Source organism: Rhea americana, unplaced genomic scaffold, assembly GCF_003343005.1.
Source record: "Rhea americana isolate MKP2758 unplaced genomic scaffold, rheAme1 scaffold_59, whole genome shotgun sequence".
In the NCBI taxonomy this organism is placed as follows: Eukaryota; Metazoa; Chordata; class Aves; order Rheiformes; family Rheidae; genus Rhea; species Rhea americana.
In genome coordinates this window covers 1,519,016-1,539,514 of record NW_028186745.1, presented here as the reverse complement: position 1 = coordinate 1,539,514, position 20,499 = coordinate 1,519,016, and the positions used below count along the sequence as shown (strand labels likewise).

At 36.6% G+C, this 20,499-nt stretch overlaps 1 protein-coding gene across 3 annotated transcripts in view; it reads right to left on the bottom strand.

Annotated features, from left to right (window-relative positions):
- Positions 1-3,768: 3,768 nt before the first annotated feature.
- The window catches only part of CFAP47 (cilia and flagella associated protein 47), a 363,351-nt gene continuing 346,620 nt past the window's right edge, over positions 3,769-20,499 (bottom strand). For all 3 annotated transcript variants that reach the window (XM_085319423.1, XM_085319426.1, XM_085319424.1), the window contains exons 63-64: positions 16,568-16,736; positions 3,769-4,053 (exon numbers count right to left, since the gene is read on the bottom strand). In XM_085319423.1, the coding sequence (XP_085175549.1) occupies positions 3,832-4,053; positions 16,568-16,736 (391 nt within the window). In that variant the 3' untranslated portion in view covers positions 3,769-3,831. The remainder of the gene's footprint in view (positions 4,054-16,567; positions 16,737-20,499) is intronic.

Here is a 20,499-nt window from a genome sequence, read left to right as displayed (position 1 = left end):
GGGACACATTAAAAAGTGTCATCATTATTTTATATGTTTCCAATGCTTTCTATAATAGCTTCTCTAAAACATGTGGGATAAACAAAATCCTCGAGCACACTGGTATAATGGTTTTATTGGTGTTCATTTACGCTGCCTTACATAGGTAGTTCTCAGGCTCCCCATTCCTCTACAATGATGCTCATTCTGTATTCATGCCAAGAAAGCACTTACTATGCACTAAGCCATTTTTTTTTGTTAAAAGTACAGTCCACCATTACAATATAGGTACAAATACAGTTTACATTTTTAAAGAAAAAATATCAAAAACAATCTCAATGAAGAAAGAAGGTAGAACAGATTCACCCAGCAATTTTTCAAACCAAGACTGCACAGATCTAATCTCCCATATTACATCAGGAACAAAGACAGCCTGAACATCCGTATAAAGACAGTTGTGATCTTGATCATCTTGATCGCCTGATCAGGAACAGGAAGTCGATGAGGCCTTCTACAGACAGCTGGAAGCAGCCTCAGGATCTTAGATCCTGGTTCTCATGGGGGACTTCAACCACCCTGGTATCTGCTGGAAGGGCAACACATCTAGGCACAAACAGTCCAGGAGGCTCCTGCRATGCATCAGTGATAACTTTCTGACACAAGTGGTGGAAGCGCCTGTGAGGAGGGGTGTCCTGCTGGACCTTGTACTAACCAACAAAGAAGGACTGGTTAGAGATGTGAAGGTTGGGGGCAGCCTTGACTGCAGCGACCATGAGATGGTGGAGTTYGGGATCCTGCATGGAAGAAGCAAACCAGTAACTAGGATTACAACCTTGGATTTCAGGAGAGAGGACTTTAGCCTCTTCAGGGACCTACTTGGAGGAATCTCATGGGTTAAACCCTAGAAAGAAGAGGGGTTAATATTCAAGCATCACTTCCTCCAAGCTCAAGAGCAGTGCATCCCAAGGGGAAAGCCGTCCAGTAAAGGGAGCAGGAGACCTGCACGGATGAGCAAGGAGCTCCTACCAAAACTTAGAAAAAAAGAAGAACGCATACAGAATGTGGAAGAGGGGACAGACTACTTGGGAGGAATACAAGAATGTTGTCAGAATATGCAGAGATGCATCAAGGAAGGCTGAGGCCCATTTGGAATTAAGTCTGGCAAGGGATGTCAAGAACAACAAGAAGGGCTTCTTCAGATACATCAGTAGCAAAAGGAATACTAGAAAAAATGTGGGCCCGCTACTGAATGGAGTGCGGGCTCTGGTGACAAAGGGTATAGAGAACACAGAATTACTGAATGCCYTCTTTGCTTCAGTCTTCACTGCTAAGGGCAACCCTCAAGGAATCCCAGAGTCTGGAGACAAGGGAGAAAGTCTGGAGAAGGGAAGACTTTCCTTTGGTCAAAGAGGATCAAGTTAGAGATCTTTTGGGCAAGCTTGACATCCACAAATCCACGGGCCCAGATGGCAAGCMCACACGGGTACTGAGGGAGCTGGCGGATGTTGTTGCCAGGCCACTCTCCATCATCTTTGAAAGGTCCTGGAGAACTGGAGAGGTGCCTGAGGACTGGAAGAAAGCCAGTGTCACTCCAGTCTTCAAGAAGGGCAAGAAGKAGGACCCAGGCAACTATAGGCCAGTCAGCCTCACCTCCATCCCTGGAAAGGTGATAGAACAGCTCCTTCTGGATGTCATCTCCAGACATATGGAGGAGAAGAAGGTGATCAGGAGCAGCCAGCATGGATTCACCAAGGGGAAATCCTGCTTAAACAACCTGATAGCCTTCTACATCAGACTGACTGGCTGGGTAGATGAGGGGAGAGCAGTGGACGTTGTATACCTTGRCTTCAGYAAGGYTTTYGACACTGTCTCCCATAACATCCTCCTAGGCAAGCTCAGGAAGTGTGCGTTAGATGAGTGGASAGTGAGGTGGATTGAGAACTGGCTGAAAGGCAGAGCTCAGAGGGTCGTCATTAGTGGCGTGGAGGCTAGTGGAATTCCCTCGGGGTCAGTACTGGGGCCAGTTTTATTCAATTTATTCATCAATGACCTGGAAGAGGGGACTGAGTGCATCCTCAGGAAGTTTGCTGATGATACCAAGCTGGGAGGAGTGGCTGACACACCTGAGGGCTGTGCTGCCATTCAGAGAGACCTGGACAAGCCAGAGAGCTGGGCAGAGAGGAACCTCTTGAGGTTCAACAAGGGCAAGGGCAGAGTCCTGCACCTAGGTAGAAATAATCGAGGCACCAGTACAAGCTGGGGGCTGACCTTCTGGAGAGCAGCTCTGCGGAGAAGGACTTGGGAGTGCTGGTGGATGACAAGYTGACCATGAGCCAGCAACGTGCCCTTGTGGCCAAGAAAGCCAATGGTCTCCTGGGGTGCATTAGGAAGAGTGTTGCCAGCAGATCRAGGGAGGTGATCCTGCCCCTCTACTCAGCCCTGATGAGGCTTCATCTTGAGTACTGTGTCCAGTTCTGGGCTCCCCAGTACAAGAGAGATACAGAGCTACTGGAGAGAGTCCAGCATGGGGCTGTGACAATGATCAGAGGACTGGAGCATCTCTCATGAGGAAAGGCTGCAAGAGCTGTTTAGTCTGGAGAAAARAAAACTGAGAGGGGATCTTATCAATGTATACAAATACCTTAAGGTGGGGTGTCAAGGGGATGRGGCTGGACTCCTTCCAGTGATACYCAGTGACAAGACATGAGGCAATGGGCACAAACTGAASCACAGGAAGTTCTGCCTGAATATGAGGAGGAATTTCTTCACTGTGAGAGTGACAGAGCACTGGAAGAGGTTACCTAAACAGGTTGTGGAGTCTCCTTCTCTCCAGATATTCAAAACCTGCCTAGACATGATCCTGTCTAACATGTTTTAGGTGACCCTGCTTGAGCAGGGGGATTGGACGTGATGATCTCCAGAGGTTCCTTCCAACCTCAAGTATTCTGTGATTCTGTGGATGGGAAGAATGGATAATCGAAGCACAATATGAGTTGCACCTCTGCTTTACTTTAGAAAAAAATAAAATCTAGCTGCATTCTTCACTAACTTTTTATACTTCAGTATTCTAAATCACACTGTAAAATTTACTCAACGCATCAGTAATATGGGAAGATTTMTTTTTTTTTTCATTCCATGTTATGTGTAGTAAACCAGGATTTTGAAGTATTATGGGAGGAATTGATCAGGATTGTTAGTTTATACAATGCAGAGTGTCAGAATTAATGAAATTTTCCAAACGAAGAACCTGTGACAAGTGAATCAGCTTACCCTTAGTAATATACTGCAAACCTGGGGTGAGTATTTTATCATGAAAGAGATCAAGGATTGGTTTCCTTGCTTGGTTTGCATGGATTTAATGCATTGTGCATTACACAGAATGTTCATTAAGGCTTCCTATGAAAGTCTTACAAAAACTAATATTCGTTAGAAAGCCCAGCATTAACCCAAATCTCTAAATTTTCAACTATATTTTTTTTCAAAACAATCTTTTCTCATTAAAAGGACTTGCTGACAGCTGTGTTATATACATAAGATATTAGGTACACATCTAAACCCCTGGTATTGCTACCAGTGGAAAAATGCAACTCCTCCATCAGCTTAAGCAATTAAGCTCCTAAAGCTCAGTCATTTGAAATACTTTTCACTAGAACTCCTCTGTCACTTTTATGTTCTTATAGAAAAATAAGAGCATTACTAGAGCTCAGGCACTGTGACTCCTCCACATGAAGTATATGATCAATGCATATCACGTCTGCTTTTGAAAAATATCAAGAAACATATCTCCTTTGTATCTGCAGAGTTTATTTCACAAAAGTGCTAAGCCTCCCTCCCTCAGCAAAATGTAGATTATCACAGGTTTCTCTGTGCTGGCCTCAGGACCAAAGGCGCCCCTTTGATTGGGGAGGATACTCCAGTAGTTGTAAGTTTCAGATTTTCACGTATAAAATTGCGCTGTCGAACTGTGGCCGATCTTAGGTAACAGCTAGTAGTAACTACTTTTGCTGGCTTTGTAGGTGATATGGTCTGTGGAGAATGCCCATTGATTTCATATGTCCACTGCATTGATGTTGTCTGAAAACAATGAACAAAAACGTGATTAAAAAAGCATTACTTATCAAATACCTTGAAACTTTTGACAGTGATTTAACTTGCTACATTGGTTTTAGAAGATTTGCCATTTTCCATGTGAGATACTGGAATAACACAAAACCAGACCTGCACCCCCATTACCTGTGCAAAACTATGGACCACACTTTATGAATTCAGGACTAAGCATAAYAGAAACAAGTATTTTACTTTCTCAGATGATCTAAAATTCCTCTTTTATTTAGTGAACCCCATAGTCTTGTATGYTGTTCACAGATAATTATTTCATAGTACAATATAAATGCTTCTAGTTTATACAGTAGGATTTAGTTGTAGCTCTGATAATGGTAATAACAGTATTATCAAATGGTGGAACCTTTGCATTAATATAATTAAAAAAAAAACTAAAAGAAAAGGGCTCTGAGTATGCATAAGGGAATTGTGGATTCATGTTGAAAACTCTAGTTTGAAGAATATTGTGAAATAAAAGTGACACTCTTCATTTGCTTTCTGTGTATAACTGTTCTCTAGGAACTGAGCATATGTTTCTATGTCATGTCTTGTAATGCTTGAGTGCTTGATTTTTATTGAGTACATAATTCTTATTCTTATTACACATCCCATCTATGTGTACTTAAGGATCATTATTTATATGCATATGAAGGTTATATTGCTATCTCTCATGTGTCATTTGGGTTTTGAAGCAATATTTTCATTGCTTCAAAATTGGGGAGAAATCCAAGTGTGACTATTGCAGATTCTTCAGTCATTTTTCTTTCAAAATTTATACCCAGATCACTTTACTGCTTGAAATCACATCTTTTTTTTCCAAGTCTTTAGCATCATCTTTCYTGTCATCACATCTAGGAGAAGGTCTATGCTTGGGTCTTAACATTTCTGTTCTTCTTTTCCTTTAAACAAAACAAAACTAAAGGATCAAATCCCAGTTTCAAATGGCATGTAACTATATCCACTATGAAAAGAGAAAGACAATGAAGTATTGCATGCCACTTGAGGCATGCACTGTCTGTCATCTATTTGTGTGCACTCAGCAAGTGATAATCCTAAGTTTTCTGTTTGGGGCTTTTTTGCTTTCAAAGCACTTGCAGAGAATGCTGAGTGAAAATACGGGATGATATAGGAATACTAAAATACACTCATCCAAGTGAAAAACTTCATATTCAGCACGTCTATACCAAGAAAGAGAACACAGTATATCCAGTTTATATAATGCACCAGACTTCATGTTTGTGCAGTCCAATGCAAGACTACAGAATTACTAGCTCCAGACCTCAAAGCAGTGTAGTCACATTAAATTAGTGATATTTCCAAGCTCCCCCAACCTGCCTTTCCACACTTGGCACAGCATTGCAATCACATAGCCACACCACTTGGTGTTAGAGCAGGTTTGCTGGTGCTAGGCTTTTGTGTCATGCTGCTTTGAACTATGGAGACATGGCCTGTAGGATCACCTTTCTTCTCCTGCTCCAACTCATAAAGACTTATTACTACAACAGTTGGGATTTATACAACATRTGTCCCATTTAAAACAAAATCCTTAAAACAATCATTCACAGAGGTAATCACAGCATCAGTCTGTTTTCATCCAAGCAAACTAAGGATCAGAGAGGCTGTGTATACCCTCAAACCAATCTGGGAATCAGAACAAGAGTCAAGCTTAAAGCTCAAGAGTTTTTCTCTCTCAAGCCYTTAGTGCGCAATCCAGTTCCATCACAGCTGCCCTTGTGGTGCCACTGTTCTTCCCACATTGACAGCTGCGCTTCTGCTCTGCCACAGGCAGAGTCAGTACTCCAAGCACATTTGGCCTACAGAGAGCATCAGCAGTATTCATACAAATGGCCAACCAGCTCTCACAACAAAATTTTTGTATATTAAAAATGCCATAAAGCATCTCCAGTGTATGATGTATTAATTTATTTAGGTATTTATTGTATTGCGCCAATTAATTTTGGTCTGGCAAAATCACTAAATAGACCATAGTCAACATTCTCCATCTCTAACTTCTTCTGCAGTCATCTCATATTTATAATATCATACAGAAGACAGTAACAAGGATGTTAATGTGGCTCTTTGATATATTTTTTTTTTTTTAGATTTGTTAAATACAAATTTTATATTTACTAGGAAAAGCTTCAGTTGGTGATGTTTCAGTGACTTTCCTCTCCTACTCTTCTAATCACTATTCTGTCATTGCCAAAGTACATTTAAGGGATACCTTTGAAAGCAGATTTGCATTCACATTGTAGCTATTCAACAAGAGTAAGCTTCAGGCCATTACGTTGCAAACCCTTTTGCACAAGTTTGTTTTCTGCTATGCATTTATACAGTATTTCACATATAGGCTGTATATGGTTACCTCTCTTAAATATCATCACCATATAAATCTCTGATTGTGTTGCTTCTTATTACCTATACTTCTGAAGTTTTAAACTGTATTTTGGTAACTTCATATTACATTTTTGTGTCCTCTACTTTAAAATCCACTTTGCAGATATCACATTATTTTAAAGATCTAAAAGCACTACAGTAAGCGTAAGATCTTAATAGACATCTCACTATGCATGCATAATTTTTTTAACTTTCATTACTATTCTACTAAAATTAAAATCTAATTTAAATTGAATATTATTCCTGTGTAAAACAGGCAGATTAGCTCATCGTTATCATAAACCTTATTTAATACTGTGCAATGATCTACTAACTCCACTGCCTGCAAAGATAAATGCCAGCAAAAGCAGGTGTGACATGGACCAGCATCAGTATCTTCTGTCCAAAGATAATGCTGTCATTTAAGAAAAATAAATTTCTCTCTAGAGCTAGCTAATTGGCTTATTAACTCCAGCACAAGGTGAAATAGTTTATCTTTCTTTAGTATGTCAGATTAACAATTTAGTTTGAAGAAAATTTAACCCCTGGGTCATATTCACTCTGTGCATGATTCATTGATTGCTTCAAGGTCAGAGAAAAGATCTGATAGTTGTTTCAGCCAATGATTTAAATTGAGTAAAAAGTTACTAAAGAACCATTTCTGTTCATGAAACCCACACRTATTATAGGTTTACTATTTGTGTTGTTCTAAATTGTTTAGGGTGGGGTATAAACAAAAGCGGTGGGCTATGTCRCCTCTCAATTTCATTTCTCAACAGCATCACACAAGTGATCCTGCCCTCTGGGTACTGCTGGGCCATATAATAACCCTTTGCTGATTTCCTGTCCACTCTACAAGCATCCCAGATTGCATGTTTTGCAAAAAAGAAGCCCGTGGCTTGACTTTGGGGGAAAAAAAATGCGGCCTATTCTGGTGCTGGTGTACTGTGGGTCAGGTGCGGTCCTGTGGCAGGAGAGAAGACTGCTCCTCCCCTGACAGAAATATTTGGGTTCAACGGGGAAAACATTGTGGGGCAGAGAGTAAGACAAGCAGGAAGTGAAGGAACAGSAAGCCTGAAAGAGGAGGTCCCTGACAGCAGCAGACTTAACAGCAAGCTGGAGAGATGAGAGGCCTCCTTGGGGATTTAGAAAGGATTGTGTGGAATCTTTCAGCCCAAATATAACATCACTGATTTTTTAAAGTTCATTTTATTATTTAAGATAGCATAATGCACGTGATTCAAAGAGAGGCTAAATAGATCTACGCTATCACATGGACCTTTCAGACAGGATCCATCAAGCTAGAACATACAAAAGAACAAAGAATATACCAACTAGTTTATCATCCAGTGATTTATCTATGGTAAAGCATATGCCATCATCCAGGAAAGCTGTAGATACTCCTTGTGGAAAAAAATCTGCATTTATGTATTTGTTTATTAAAATGAAGCCTCTTGTTTTAGTTCAGTATTTTCTGCTAAAGGGGAAACAAGTGTTGTTACAAGAATAGAAAACAGTTTACTGTAACAATCAGCATGCTTGGGTTAATGCTACAAGACAACCTAGAATTCAATATTTCTCAGAAAACCTTTTAACACCCATAACTGTCTGCTTTATTAGAATACTTACTTCCAATTGCAAAATACTAGGTTTTCAAAAGCTATTGAAGGCAAAAGCATTTCCCTTCAGGATAAGTCAGTACAGCTTAATCACTACGACTATTCTTAGCAGTCTGAAAACGGCAGGAAGAGTCAATGCACCAAGTTCAGGATCCTGGCCAGTGCCTCCAAACTGTGTGCGTGGGTTTCCAAGTCAGACACGTTATAGCAAAGGAGCAGGAGAGAAATCAAGTATCATACTTTTCTGGAGTGGGGGAGAAGGATGAGAGACTTTGAAAGTTCACTTTTACACAACCATACAATTAAGACAAAATATTTGACCTGCAAGCTGTATTCACTTCCATAAGAACTAGATCAAAATGTCACAAATCAGAGGAACTCCTCTTCCTATGCTTACAGCAGTGCTGATTATTATACCAAGTAGCACTGGTAGTAACAAACAGAAGTCTAAAGACGAAGTTATTGAATATATACATAATGTGCTAGAACTGAACTATAAAAAGGGGAGTGTCTGATAAGAAGAAAATAAAAATAATCTTAACTAATGTATGAATGTAGCTATTTAAGAATCCCAGCGTCCTCATACTGTATCTCTAGGCCTACTCCACAAGGATTTGTTGTTAGAGTTTACTTCACTTAAAAAACAAACAAACAAACAAACAAACAAAAAAAAAACTAAAATTTCTTCTGGTCTCATATACCTAAGAAAGTTACATTCAGCAATTCCAAAGCTTGGAATTATCTCATAGATACTCTTTATTCCTGTTGGCTCAAAGATTTTCTCTTAACCTAAATTCAAGATTTTATGGCAGTAAACTGGAAGAATGAGGAAAAAGACACATCAAAAATGAAGTAAAAGAAGGAAGTATTATTGTAAAATCAGATGTGCAATATCACAGTAYGGCATCAAAATACATGAGAGTCATGTACGAAATAAGTTAACTAAACTTCTTTCATGTTTATGGTTCTGTCTGTATTGCAAGCTTTTTTTAAAGACAAGCAATTTTTTTTGCTGTCTTACGAGCTGCATAACCATATCTGATTTATGAAACATTAATTTAAAATCCATGCCATAGATSCACACAGCCACTGTATAATCAGCTAACGCTGAAGATGCAAACATCATTAAAAGGTATCCAACATCATAATATTTGAAGGGGAATACATTTCTAATCAAGTGCCTATCTATCTGTCAGATGACAAACTGATCTTGTCAAAAGCAATCTGAAATATTTATTTAAATATTTTCCCTGGCAATTTATAAACATTTTTAAAGTTAAACAAATCACTCAAATTAAAAATGAGATTTTTTATTCTGAAGTTGCAGTAGTGTATTGTCTCTCTCAAAAGTTTATAACATATGATGACTTCATGTCATAGCATACATGCTACRTACAAAGAATACACAGGATATCCTATTACCTTTGTTGATCTGTTTTAGATTTATGGCTAGTTTATCCAAAGAAAGTATTAGTTGGTGCTTTGAAGCTAGCATTTCTTTGACAGTCCTCCTAACTAATGCACCATATTTGTTCAAGTCAGAATAAACACAAAGATAAAATTTTCTTTCATCATAGTATTGAACGATTGTGAACCAAATCTTAGCAATTACCTTAAGTACTCATAAAGATCAATACTATTCATCAATACGTACATATAAACAATATTCAATTACTAGTGTATTATTGAAAAGAAGATTTCTTCCTTAAGAAGAAAGACCAGATCACGGTCTGGGTATCCCCGAAAGTCTGAAGAAGGATTCTTGTTGAAATTATGACTTTGTTATCAACACCTAGAAAGTCCTGATGACTGTAATCTAATTGAAGTTTGAAGAGAGTAATAATTTGGCTCATCTGATGGGAGTAATGGACATCTGCAGAGCTAAATCTTTCTGAAGAATATTTTGGAGAATGCAAAAATAAGACAAATGCCACTTTTAATGGATTTCACAAGTTAGATAGCTGATTGAATAATGTTCATGAAGTGATTACTCAGCAAATTCTGGTAACAGTCACCAAATAATTTATATGAAAGTACATTTTTGGTATGCAACTCATTCTAACAGATGGCTCGTGATTCATAGGATTAGTTTACAGAACACAGCTCACCCATGCATATTTACTTTAGGTGCGCAGTACCACTGAGTTATATGCTAATTAATTGCTAGAGAAATCTATGTTAGGATGGAGTTAACTGTTGGGAGCAACTATCAGTAATTTTAAGGTAAACGATATTGCAGTTATCTTCCAAACAATGTTAACTCAGAAAAATCAAACTAAAATTTGCAAGAACTCCAAAAAAGTAACAAATTCTCCCACCCTCACCCAGGAAATTACAGGTAAYGCATCCTGTACTGCCTAATCCTTAATTTGTACTGCAGTGATGACAAGAAAAGAATGGCCTACGATGATCAGTTTARATAGTATGAAATTAAAGTGAACTTTTCATGTGACATTCTGAAGGGTCTCTTTCTCTGTTTTTGTCCCTTAAGATTAATTTAGGGTGCAATAAAATTGAGTGCAACAATGTTATAATGTTTCCATTGTTAAGGTTAGCTCCAACTTTCCTTTTACAATGCGAGACTTGCAATAAATTCAACACTTCTATGCCCCAGATATGCTGTTTTCTAAAGTTATCAAAAGACTTCAGGATGTTAACTGTATTTTAATGCTTTTTATTTGAGATTTGTTTTATTTGCTTGCTTCTATTTTATATGAAATTCATAAATGAACAATAAAGAGACAACACGAAGATGCATTATCTCCAATAAATAATATCATTTGGTAGGGATCTTATGTCATTAGCTTCCAGCTTTCTGGATAGCATAGTCAGCACTCCTTTGTTCCTTTCTGTATCCTCATAAAGTGCAGGGCAGATTAAGCAAATATGCACCAGCCAGTATTTACCTGCTAATGACACGGCCTCTGCGGATTCCCCACTTTTCCCTTCCTTCTTGTTCTTATGTGTTTTCTCTGTTTAGTGCATCTGTTAAAATGTACAGCATATTGGAAAAATACTGGAACAAATAATCAAAAATTGATATCTATAACTCTTTGCCTTCCTCTTCCCTTGCTGTTCCAGTCTTCCATAGCTCTTATTTTTCAAGGGCAAACATACAATAAGCAACTAGAAAAGTACTTTTGTTGAAGCCTAAGCTACTTCTTGTAGCTTGAAAAAAAAACCGTTAGATCCATGCAGTCCTGTAGAAGGGCCCCTAAACACAGATGGGAAAATTGACTGCAATAAGTCACTATTTGCAGTGACTTAGAGTGTGTCCGAGTCAAGTCCATAATGAATCATCAAATTCTCTGTATTGGCAAGGAGAAAAGAACTCTTGAAAAATAATATAAAATGATGATTCGGGAGAATTCAATAGAATAAATCCACCTGGTCCTCACTTGGCTCATAAAAACAATTTCCTATCCTCCCCTTGTCCATGCAAATGATTTTCGAAACAGTGTTACTTTTGAAGGACCAGGAGAGTAGAAAACAAAGGCTTATATCTACTCTTGGAAGATTACAGTATCTCCTTTGGCATGACAAGTTACTTAAGAAGTAAAATAACATTGAAGAATGGGGCAACAGGGAATTAATTTCCCTCTGAATCCAAAGTTATTAGTACTGCCACAGAGTACATAACATGAATCTTGCTAGGACAAAGTAACATCTGCATTTCTGAAGAGGTGAAGTAAAGAGGAAGGAATATGAAAAAAAACTTCCTGCATAAATCAGTCCTACAGAAGACCTGGGGGAGACGACATGAGGCTGAACTGAAGCCCTGCTGGCTTTCTCTGAAATAAATGGTTTATGAAAGCTTCTTCAGGAATATGCTGTCTTTGAAAAATGTAACTTGAAAGGTAGGGCACTTAGGAAGACAATCCTGACCGCAAAGGTTTACAGCAGAGAAAGGGAGAAAACCTTTTGGGTGTGACCATAGTATATAACATAATAAGCCTGGTTYGCTTTCACCTCTCATCTTCTCTGTCATCACTTATAGCTGTCCTAATGATTTTACATATTAAAATACGGTGCAAAACATATCATTTATTTACTTGACCTGAGCCATTCTTCACACGAAACTGGAGTACTGAGCCATCCTGAGAAACAGTCACCAACACTTTATTTCAGGGTTTCAAAGGGTTTCAAAGGGTAACAGAGTGATCAGACCTGACAACATGGTCTGGGGGTGCCTGTGAAAAATGTCTGTCCTACTTTTTCAGATATTGGACGTGGAAGTTGGGATCTGTGCACTTCATCAATGGTTTTGCCTTCCCATTTCTAATTCAGAAGATAGATAAGCAGCATTTTTTTTTTTTTTTAGATTAAAGGAATATTTCCAGATAGAGTTAAAGATGGCTTAATTGACTTTTGAAATTGGAATACTGTAAGTTTCACAGCATGGCTTAGATACAATATAATCAATATCAACCATTACTTCAGCACTGCAGACAGCCTGAATACCCTCTGACAGCAATGGTTCTCATTCTGGTACTGTCTCCTGGCCTTATAAGAATTGTAGTATCAATAGGAAAGGTACACTTTTTTCAAGCCTGTGACTCAAAAACTTTTCATACTGATTCTGCATGCAAAGTCGAGTGATGATAATGATAGATGTGCTACATTCACTGCCTGTAATCAACTTTTTAGATCTTTGCTTTTAAATACAAAATTCAGGTCAGCATCAACCAATAGTGAGGAACACAGGTGATTTCTTTTTTAATGTGAAAGTATTTCAATTATCTTATTAGCTTTCTTACACTTTTTCCTGTTCATTCTGCTTAATAGATACAATTTAGAATAACATTATATTATGGTAGGTGGCAAATCTATCAAAGTGCACAATGTATTTTCATCAAGCTATTGAACACATAATATTACCATTTTCACTTAAGACATGTAATTTTGCATACACAGCTTAGAGAAGTCACACCCAGCAACTGCAGCTTGCACTCTGCATAACTTATTTCCAGAACAGCATGATAAATGATTTTGATATGCTATCTTCCATAGGCTAAGTTAGTGATTATTCAGTAATAAAAGTGCAGAAGCTTGACTTCTGGAGGGCTTGATAATGTTACCTGCAATCTGGTTTACTCTGACATCCATTTCATCATTTAAGACTTATTTTGTTTTCTTTCTGCTTTAGAATATCTCTGAAGTCTCATTCATGACTTACAAAGCAATTGCTCAGGTCTCTAGCTGAATTCAGCACAGTGCGAGGATTGTTCAATTTAGGACACCCAAACAACTGTAAACCAACCTGAATATGCCTTTACTCAGGATCTTCCAGCTTCTTGGCTGCTCTGTCTTGTGCCTAGCAGCAACTCCTGCTCCAGAAAGCCTTTACTGAAAGTTTCCTGTCCTTCCTTAATTGTACTTCTTTGACCCAAAGCTCAGATGCTTTTCCATTTTTTTTCAGTTACTTTTTCTTTTTAGCAGCACATCACAACCTAGGTCTGAGATGTCAGTCCGAGGCAGGAAGTTCTTTTTCACCTCATAGTATTGTATGTCTTATCTAAGAAGCATTCCTTCACTAAATTATCATTAGTGGCAATATTTTTTTGTTTTGTTAGAATGGTGCTGTTCATGAAAGCTACTATAAATGTTGAAATTCCATTATGGAATATCTATTTAAAATGTTTTTTATGTAATATGTCACTGTTTCATACTTATAACTCAARTTCTCTTTCACAGCTACAGACACAACCATGATTGTTTTCTTTGCTAGCTTTTTTTGTATTTTCTCTAATTCAATTCTTTGTTTTACAGAATTTTTTAAAATTCCGTTACAGCTATTCAAGTAATTGTCTAACTTGAATTGTTTTGATATGTAGGTGACTGAGAACAAAAGTTTCAATGATTTAAAGAACATTGCATTGCTTAGTAAATTAATTAAGGTTTTTTGCCATCAATAAAATCTACTGTATTATTGAATAAATATTTAAAGTATTAAAGAATTCACAAAATATCCAATGAAATACCTGATTTGAGTACATAAAATACAAATAAGGTTATGCTATTTCAATTATATATATATATATATATATATATATATATATATATACATATATACCTTCAGTTAATAAAATGTACATGAAAAGATAAGTTGCCATCTCTCAACACTAACTAGCTCCTCAGGATTGAGTTTCTCAGCAGGGCAACTAAAACAAAAATTTGCATGTACAATGTTTTACTTTAATGTTTTCAGCAAACGAGAAGAAAATGACTGTGGGATCTTTCTCCCTACTCCCAACCTCCTGTTTCACTTTCCAACACAACTTTAATGATGTAATGTAAAATTGAGAAAGAACTTACACTGTCATCTCTGCTACTTTACAGCCTAATTATTACAGTTCATTGAAGCACACAAAAATGACAATTCTGTTACTCTCTGTTCATAGAATTTAATAATAAAAATATGACAGTGTTAAGACTGTGGCTTTACACTTGGAAATTCAAAAGAAATTTTACAGCAAGAGTTCTGTAGTCCTTTACTACAGCAGCATCAGAAGAGAGGCAATATTGTAAAAGAAAAAGAACAGACATTTCCTCACTGCTTCTAAAAATAGCCCAAAGCCTCAGCCAATATATTGGCTAGAAAGAATGTGTGCAAGAGAGGGTCTACAGTGCTAGGTGCAACATTAATTTCATTTCACCTTCATTATTATTACCCAAATAAGAGTGATTTAATACTGTTCTTGCCATAAAACTAAATCTGTCTCCCTCGGGGTCAGTAATGCAAATCATTTTGGTTAACAGGGAAGGCGTAAATGAGCATCTGGTATTCTCAACATGTCATCAAGTCATTTCAGGTAGATGTTGATAGTGCAGCAGCAGAATTACCAACAGATACAGATACTCAGCTTATACTAGAACTACACGAATGGAAGGTTTTATATAGAGGAAAAGGGGAAGTTTAGTGAACACAAAAGGACCATCAATAAGAGGAAAGACAAGATAAGTCTCACCAAAGCATCAAAACATCAGAATATTTCAAGTAGAGTAAGATGTTAAAAAGATCTCTAATGTAACGGTGTATTACTGGTTTGCAAAATATTTGTGCTTACAAGCATTAAGGGCGTTCAATATATTTTCGAACATATAGGAGTAGATTGGATAACATGTGATGCATAGCAGTAATACATTTGAATGAATTGCTACAACTACCACAGGTGGAGATGTAAAGAGCCATCTGTCTAGATCATAACCTGAGACTGAGATGTAAGTAACTGATAAATTCCAAAAAGAAAAAAAAATGGATTACAGACTGACTTCTTAGAATGCTAATAATAATCTTTGAACGTGATGTCTGAAAATGAACATTCTAGACAAATTTTGGTAAAGCTCTTTGTTAGCAATGGCAGTTAATGGCAGTTTATATGCATCATGCCTCAGAATGTGATTTCAGGTCCAGAACTACATTACAATTTTCTGAGCTCTGCAAATGTGTCACACAACATTATTTAAATATTATTAAAAATAAAACAACACAATAAATTCAGTCAGATATTTTCTTTTTCAAATGAAAGAGAAAGCTATCCTTGCAGTTTTTGTAAAAAGAATGAACTAATCMAATGTCTAATCAAGTAAACAAAATAAGCATGAGGGATTAAACAGCCTTGCTTTTCTAGAACTGAAATTTCTTATGCACTGTTGTACAAGTTGTCAGTCAGAGAGATAAAATAGTTCCATCATTTGCCATGCAACCTTTTACTAACTCTCTTTTGACCATCTTATTTTGTAAATTAGTGTTACTGTTTCACTCCTAATAGAGTAAACCACCTCTACTATAGTAGCCTAAAAACACTGCCAACTTGCAGTGAACTAGTTTGAAGTAGAAACTATCATCTGGCAAAAGTTTAGGGTGTTTGCTCCTACTATGTACTTTGGTTAAACTGTTTCCCTTTTAAGAATGACTTAAAACACTTCTAAAAATCCATTCCTGCAATAATAAGAAAATATTTACTCCTCTAGGAATAAATGTCTTCAGATTCTAATATGTTTTCTGAGCTTCAGTTTGACAGAAGTTGCTTAATTAAAATTTATTTCTGTTCTTATTTTTAAAGAGTTATTCCTGAATTTCTGTTCTGAAATTCTGACTTCTACAGTTTAGTATCTAGCTTCTAGTGCCTTTGATCAAATATGGTATAACAGAAGTAAAATCAACAGCTTAGACCTCACATATTCAATGACTCACATTCTCCACTATTTCTTAACATGATTATTTTGAATTTCTGTTAAAAATCTCTCTCATATGTTGTGCATATATTTGGGGCACGTATACCAATATGAGTATCTATCTCCAGTGAAAGGAAGAACAAATACCAAAAAGTTAAAATATGTTTCTTGAGCTTGCTACAAGTTAATTTTCATAATTTAGCTTTATTCTTGTATATAGTGAAAAATAATTAAAAAATCAGAGTATGTGTGTTTGTGTGTTTTTRCTTTCACTCCTGAAGGTATTCTACTATCTTTTATTTACAAAGACTTACCTGAATTACAAGTAYTGCTCTATGCTTCTTGCCGTACATTCTTGGCTTGAATCCCACTGTTATATGGGTTCCAACAGTGCCTGCTGGGAGAAGTTCTCCAGCTCGCGGCAGTACAACAAACTCAGGATCACTGCCTGCCAGGAAATATGCAGTGAATGGCTCTGGGTACCTACAAAAAAAGCACAGGAGGATAATGTGCTTTTTACAGTATCTTAATACTAATTTATCTACAATCAAACATTTATGCCACCATGTGGTGTGAATCAGGAAACTTGGCAGCCTGTGGAATGCTTACAGAATAGCATTGTTACTTACAGAATAATTATTCTATAGTAATTAGTTATATTTATTTATAAATATTTATAATCTTTCATACAGACACCTGGTTACAGGTCTTCCACTTCCGATATTAATTTTTTATTATGAATATTACATTAATTACAGAAGAATGATACCATTTTCCACTAAAAAAAGTAGAATCACTTTACTCAACTTGTAAAGACAGCTGAAATTATGCATAGGAACATGTTTTGCTACTGAAAATTACTCATTTTAATAATACTGATAGAAGTAAACTCCATGTCAAACTGAAAATCCAATTTTCCTGTTCAGACACTTTCGTTTTTCTAATCTCTAATCAAATAAAACTGACAAGCCACCCATTTTATTAAGTTTTATGACTGAGTTTGCAAYCCAAGAGAGCGTTAATAGAATGGGAAGGAGTTCTGAAATGAATATATGGGAATGAATATATGGGAAATCCTGGTTTTCTATCTCTGTTTTCAAATTTTTTTCTGTTCTATAAACAACCACTTTAAAATATTGCAATAAAAATATTACATTCCTCTACAGATACTSTATGTCTTGGGCTTCATAAAAACTATGTCACAGATACTGTAGAAGTTGTTTAATAGCAAGTTTCATGTCAGTATTTGTGCACCCAAAGGAAATGTGTTTTCTCAGTAAAAACAGTATCTGGGGACTACAGGAGAGGATACAAAACACTTTTGGCAAATCTCAAAATGAAGCCTATCTATCAGAGTTCCTCAGTGACTCCTTGCCATAAACATATTCTCAGCATGAAAGCATACATTATATACTTTGCAGTCAAGYAGTCTCCTTTCAGTGCTTTCATATGTTGCAGAGGACATCTCCATTACCATCTAGACTCATATTTCACTTTCATTCTCTCCTCACATTTAGCCTATGTTCAAATCTTGTACTTTCTTTTCCATAATTCCTTAACATCCAACTCATACAACTTTCCTCTAGGCCTTTTCCACTTCCAGTCTTCTATTTCCTTCCCATCTGTCTAGTCCATTCTGCTAGCATATTGACTACTTTTATTCTATGTTGTGTGTATTTTTAATACATGAATATTACCTAAGCTGTCAATATACAGAAGGAGAAGAAATTGAGGTGGAAATATGATAATGTTGTCAAAAAACAACCTACAGCACTCTGACACAGTACAGCAGAGCAAGTATCATGCTCAGAGCTACATTTGTAGTTGATAAAACTTGAAGAATGAAAAATTAACAGAAACTTACAGGAAAAATGTTCAAGTCTATGTATTCATGGGTTGTCACACTAGAAATAATATTGCTGTTCAAAGAAAATACAAAGGAGTGTAACTTAATATTTTATGACTATTCATATCTCTATGGAAATGTCCCACATTTCCTGGGCAAGTGCTACACAGTAGGTGATACGTTGGGTCTGTTATGTTGCTTAAAAATAGCTCTCCTTTTTGCATACATTCCCACAAAAAGTTTTCTTAACTTCAAAATGCTCTCATGAAAAAATGTTAGATTACAAGTGTGTAGAAATAAACAGAGTCAATACAAAAAATAGAAACCAAAAAACTTCTGCCTCCTCAAAAAAAATAGAAGAATATTTTATTTAGTAGTGCCATTGTACTCAACTGCATTAGTGGATTTAGTTTAACTTTTCCTTTAGGTGTCATCAAGACRGTCAAAACTACTGAATGTCTAAAGCTGTAATTCAAGTCCCGTGACATCAGACTTGCACTGTAATCTTTTTGTGGTTGTACAGCTGCCTGCACATGCAAGACAGGCAAGGGATGGAAAAGAGGTGACTTATATTGAGTAGCAGAGTAGAGCACTCATCAAAAACATCTGAGATGAATATTTAAGCCATCAATGGTTCAGGAACCTGAGAATAGGTCTTCTTCTTCCATCATTATTGCTCTTGAATTTAGGAAACATTGTAAGACAGTGCTTTCTTTCTCTCCTGTGTTCAGCCTATTTTCTGTTAAGTATAAAAAGCATCCAGATAGTCAGGAATGACAACTACTAATAAATGCTTTGTATCACCAAGAGATAAATAACAGTGCGACTCAGACAATATATCTAAWGATGAAAGGCTAAGTGAAGCGGGAGAGGCTGCATGCACACAAGACACAAGAAAATAGGGACGTTATTGATGTAGAAATTGCATTTTAGCAGAGTGTAAGGCAACAGTAACTTTTTTCAAATACCAGAAATGATTCCTCAAAACAGTTAGAGAATTCACAAAAGGAAACACCATTGTTTTAACCCTGACAAATGGACAAGATAGTTTAAAATGAAACTGTCAGAAGCTCATCTATAGCATTCACACAAGACACTCCTATTTGCCAAGTCAGAGAAAAATCTCATTGCATTAACTTTGCCAGATTTTAATTTTCAGAAAGAAAATTGAAGAAAAACTATTTAAAAGCTTTAAAAAATCCACATGCCTCTAGATAGCAGTGAGAAAAGACACTAGGAGGCTGCCGTATTTTTTGTGTGATGAACAAATACATACACACACACACACACACATATGTATACGCCTAAAATCTTTCTCTTTTTTTCCCATTTCTTTTCCTCTTCTTTCCCCTCCCTTCCTTTCTCTTCCAGCAGTTTAAAGCAGATGAGTGAACACAAAATGTCCCTTGAAGCAGAAGCTCTGTCCATATAAGGAAWACAGAAATTCTGTTAATTTAAAAGTATCGTCACAATATGGTAGGCCAAAAGAGATGCTGAGGTAGATACGGCTATTGGCACAAGAACTAGYAATTAAAAACTTACAGTTAGAAACAAGAACCTTTCACAGTGCCTTTAATTCTGATAAATCAGGGATTTTTCTGTTAAAAATATATCTAAAGATAGCTACACAAGAAAAATCAAGTGGCATTTTCACTGATGTTCATGTCAGGGAGWCTAGTTGGTATCCTGGGTAGCTTGCCAGCATGTCTTCTTGTTGTCATCCTCTATATAGTACAGAGGAAGCTAGAGATCCCCAAAGTCCCCAAAATAGCACCCCAATTTCTAGCATTAGAGCTTTCAGTGTCTATTTATTTAGCATATAATTAAAAATTAATAATTATATTGCTTAAAATGATAAAAAAACCTAATTGTTCMTTTGCTCTTTGATTACTGCTCCAGGTAAAACAGCTCTGGAGTCATTTTGACTTCTAATTTCTCAGCCAGGAAGGACGGGGATGAGGCATTCTGTATGTTTCCAGGAAGGATTTTGTTAAAGTCAAGGTATAGACATAACTGATAAAAGGTGAATGATATGCAGAGAAGGGTTTTGAAAACACGCACAAATCAAACACAAATGAATTAGTAAATATAAACTCAGAGGCCATCTAAACCTGAGAAACACATGTGTCTTCCCATCTGTGAGTTCTATAACTACTCTCCTAATGGTTGGATATTGCTGTCAGACATATGACCTCTCTCCTTATTCAAAGAATGAACAAGAGTAAATATTAAATTGAATTTAAAAAATAATTAGGAAAYAAAATCATGACAACAGGAAGAGCAGAAATGGAGCTAGTTTAATAGATGTAATTATAATTACTTCTTTAATCCTCACTTCACATTATTTTTAAATAGCACTTTATGCTAGCCAGTGTTCTCATGTTAGATAATTTTTAGACC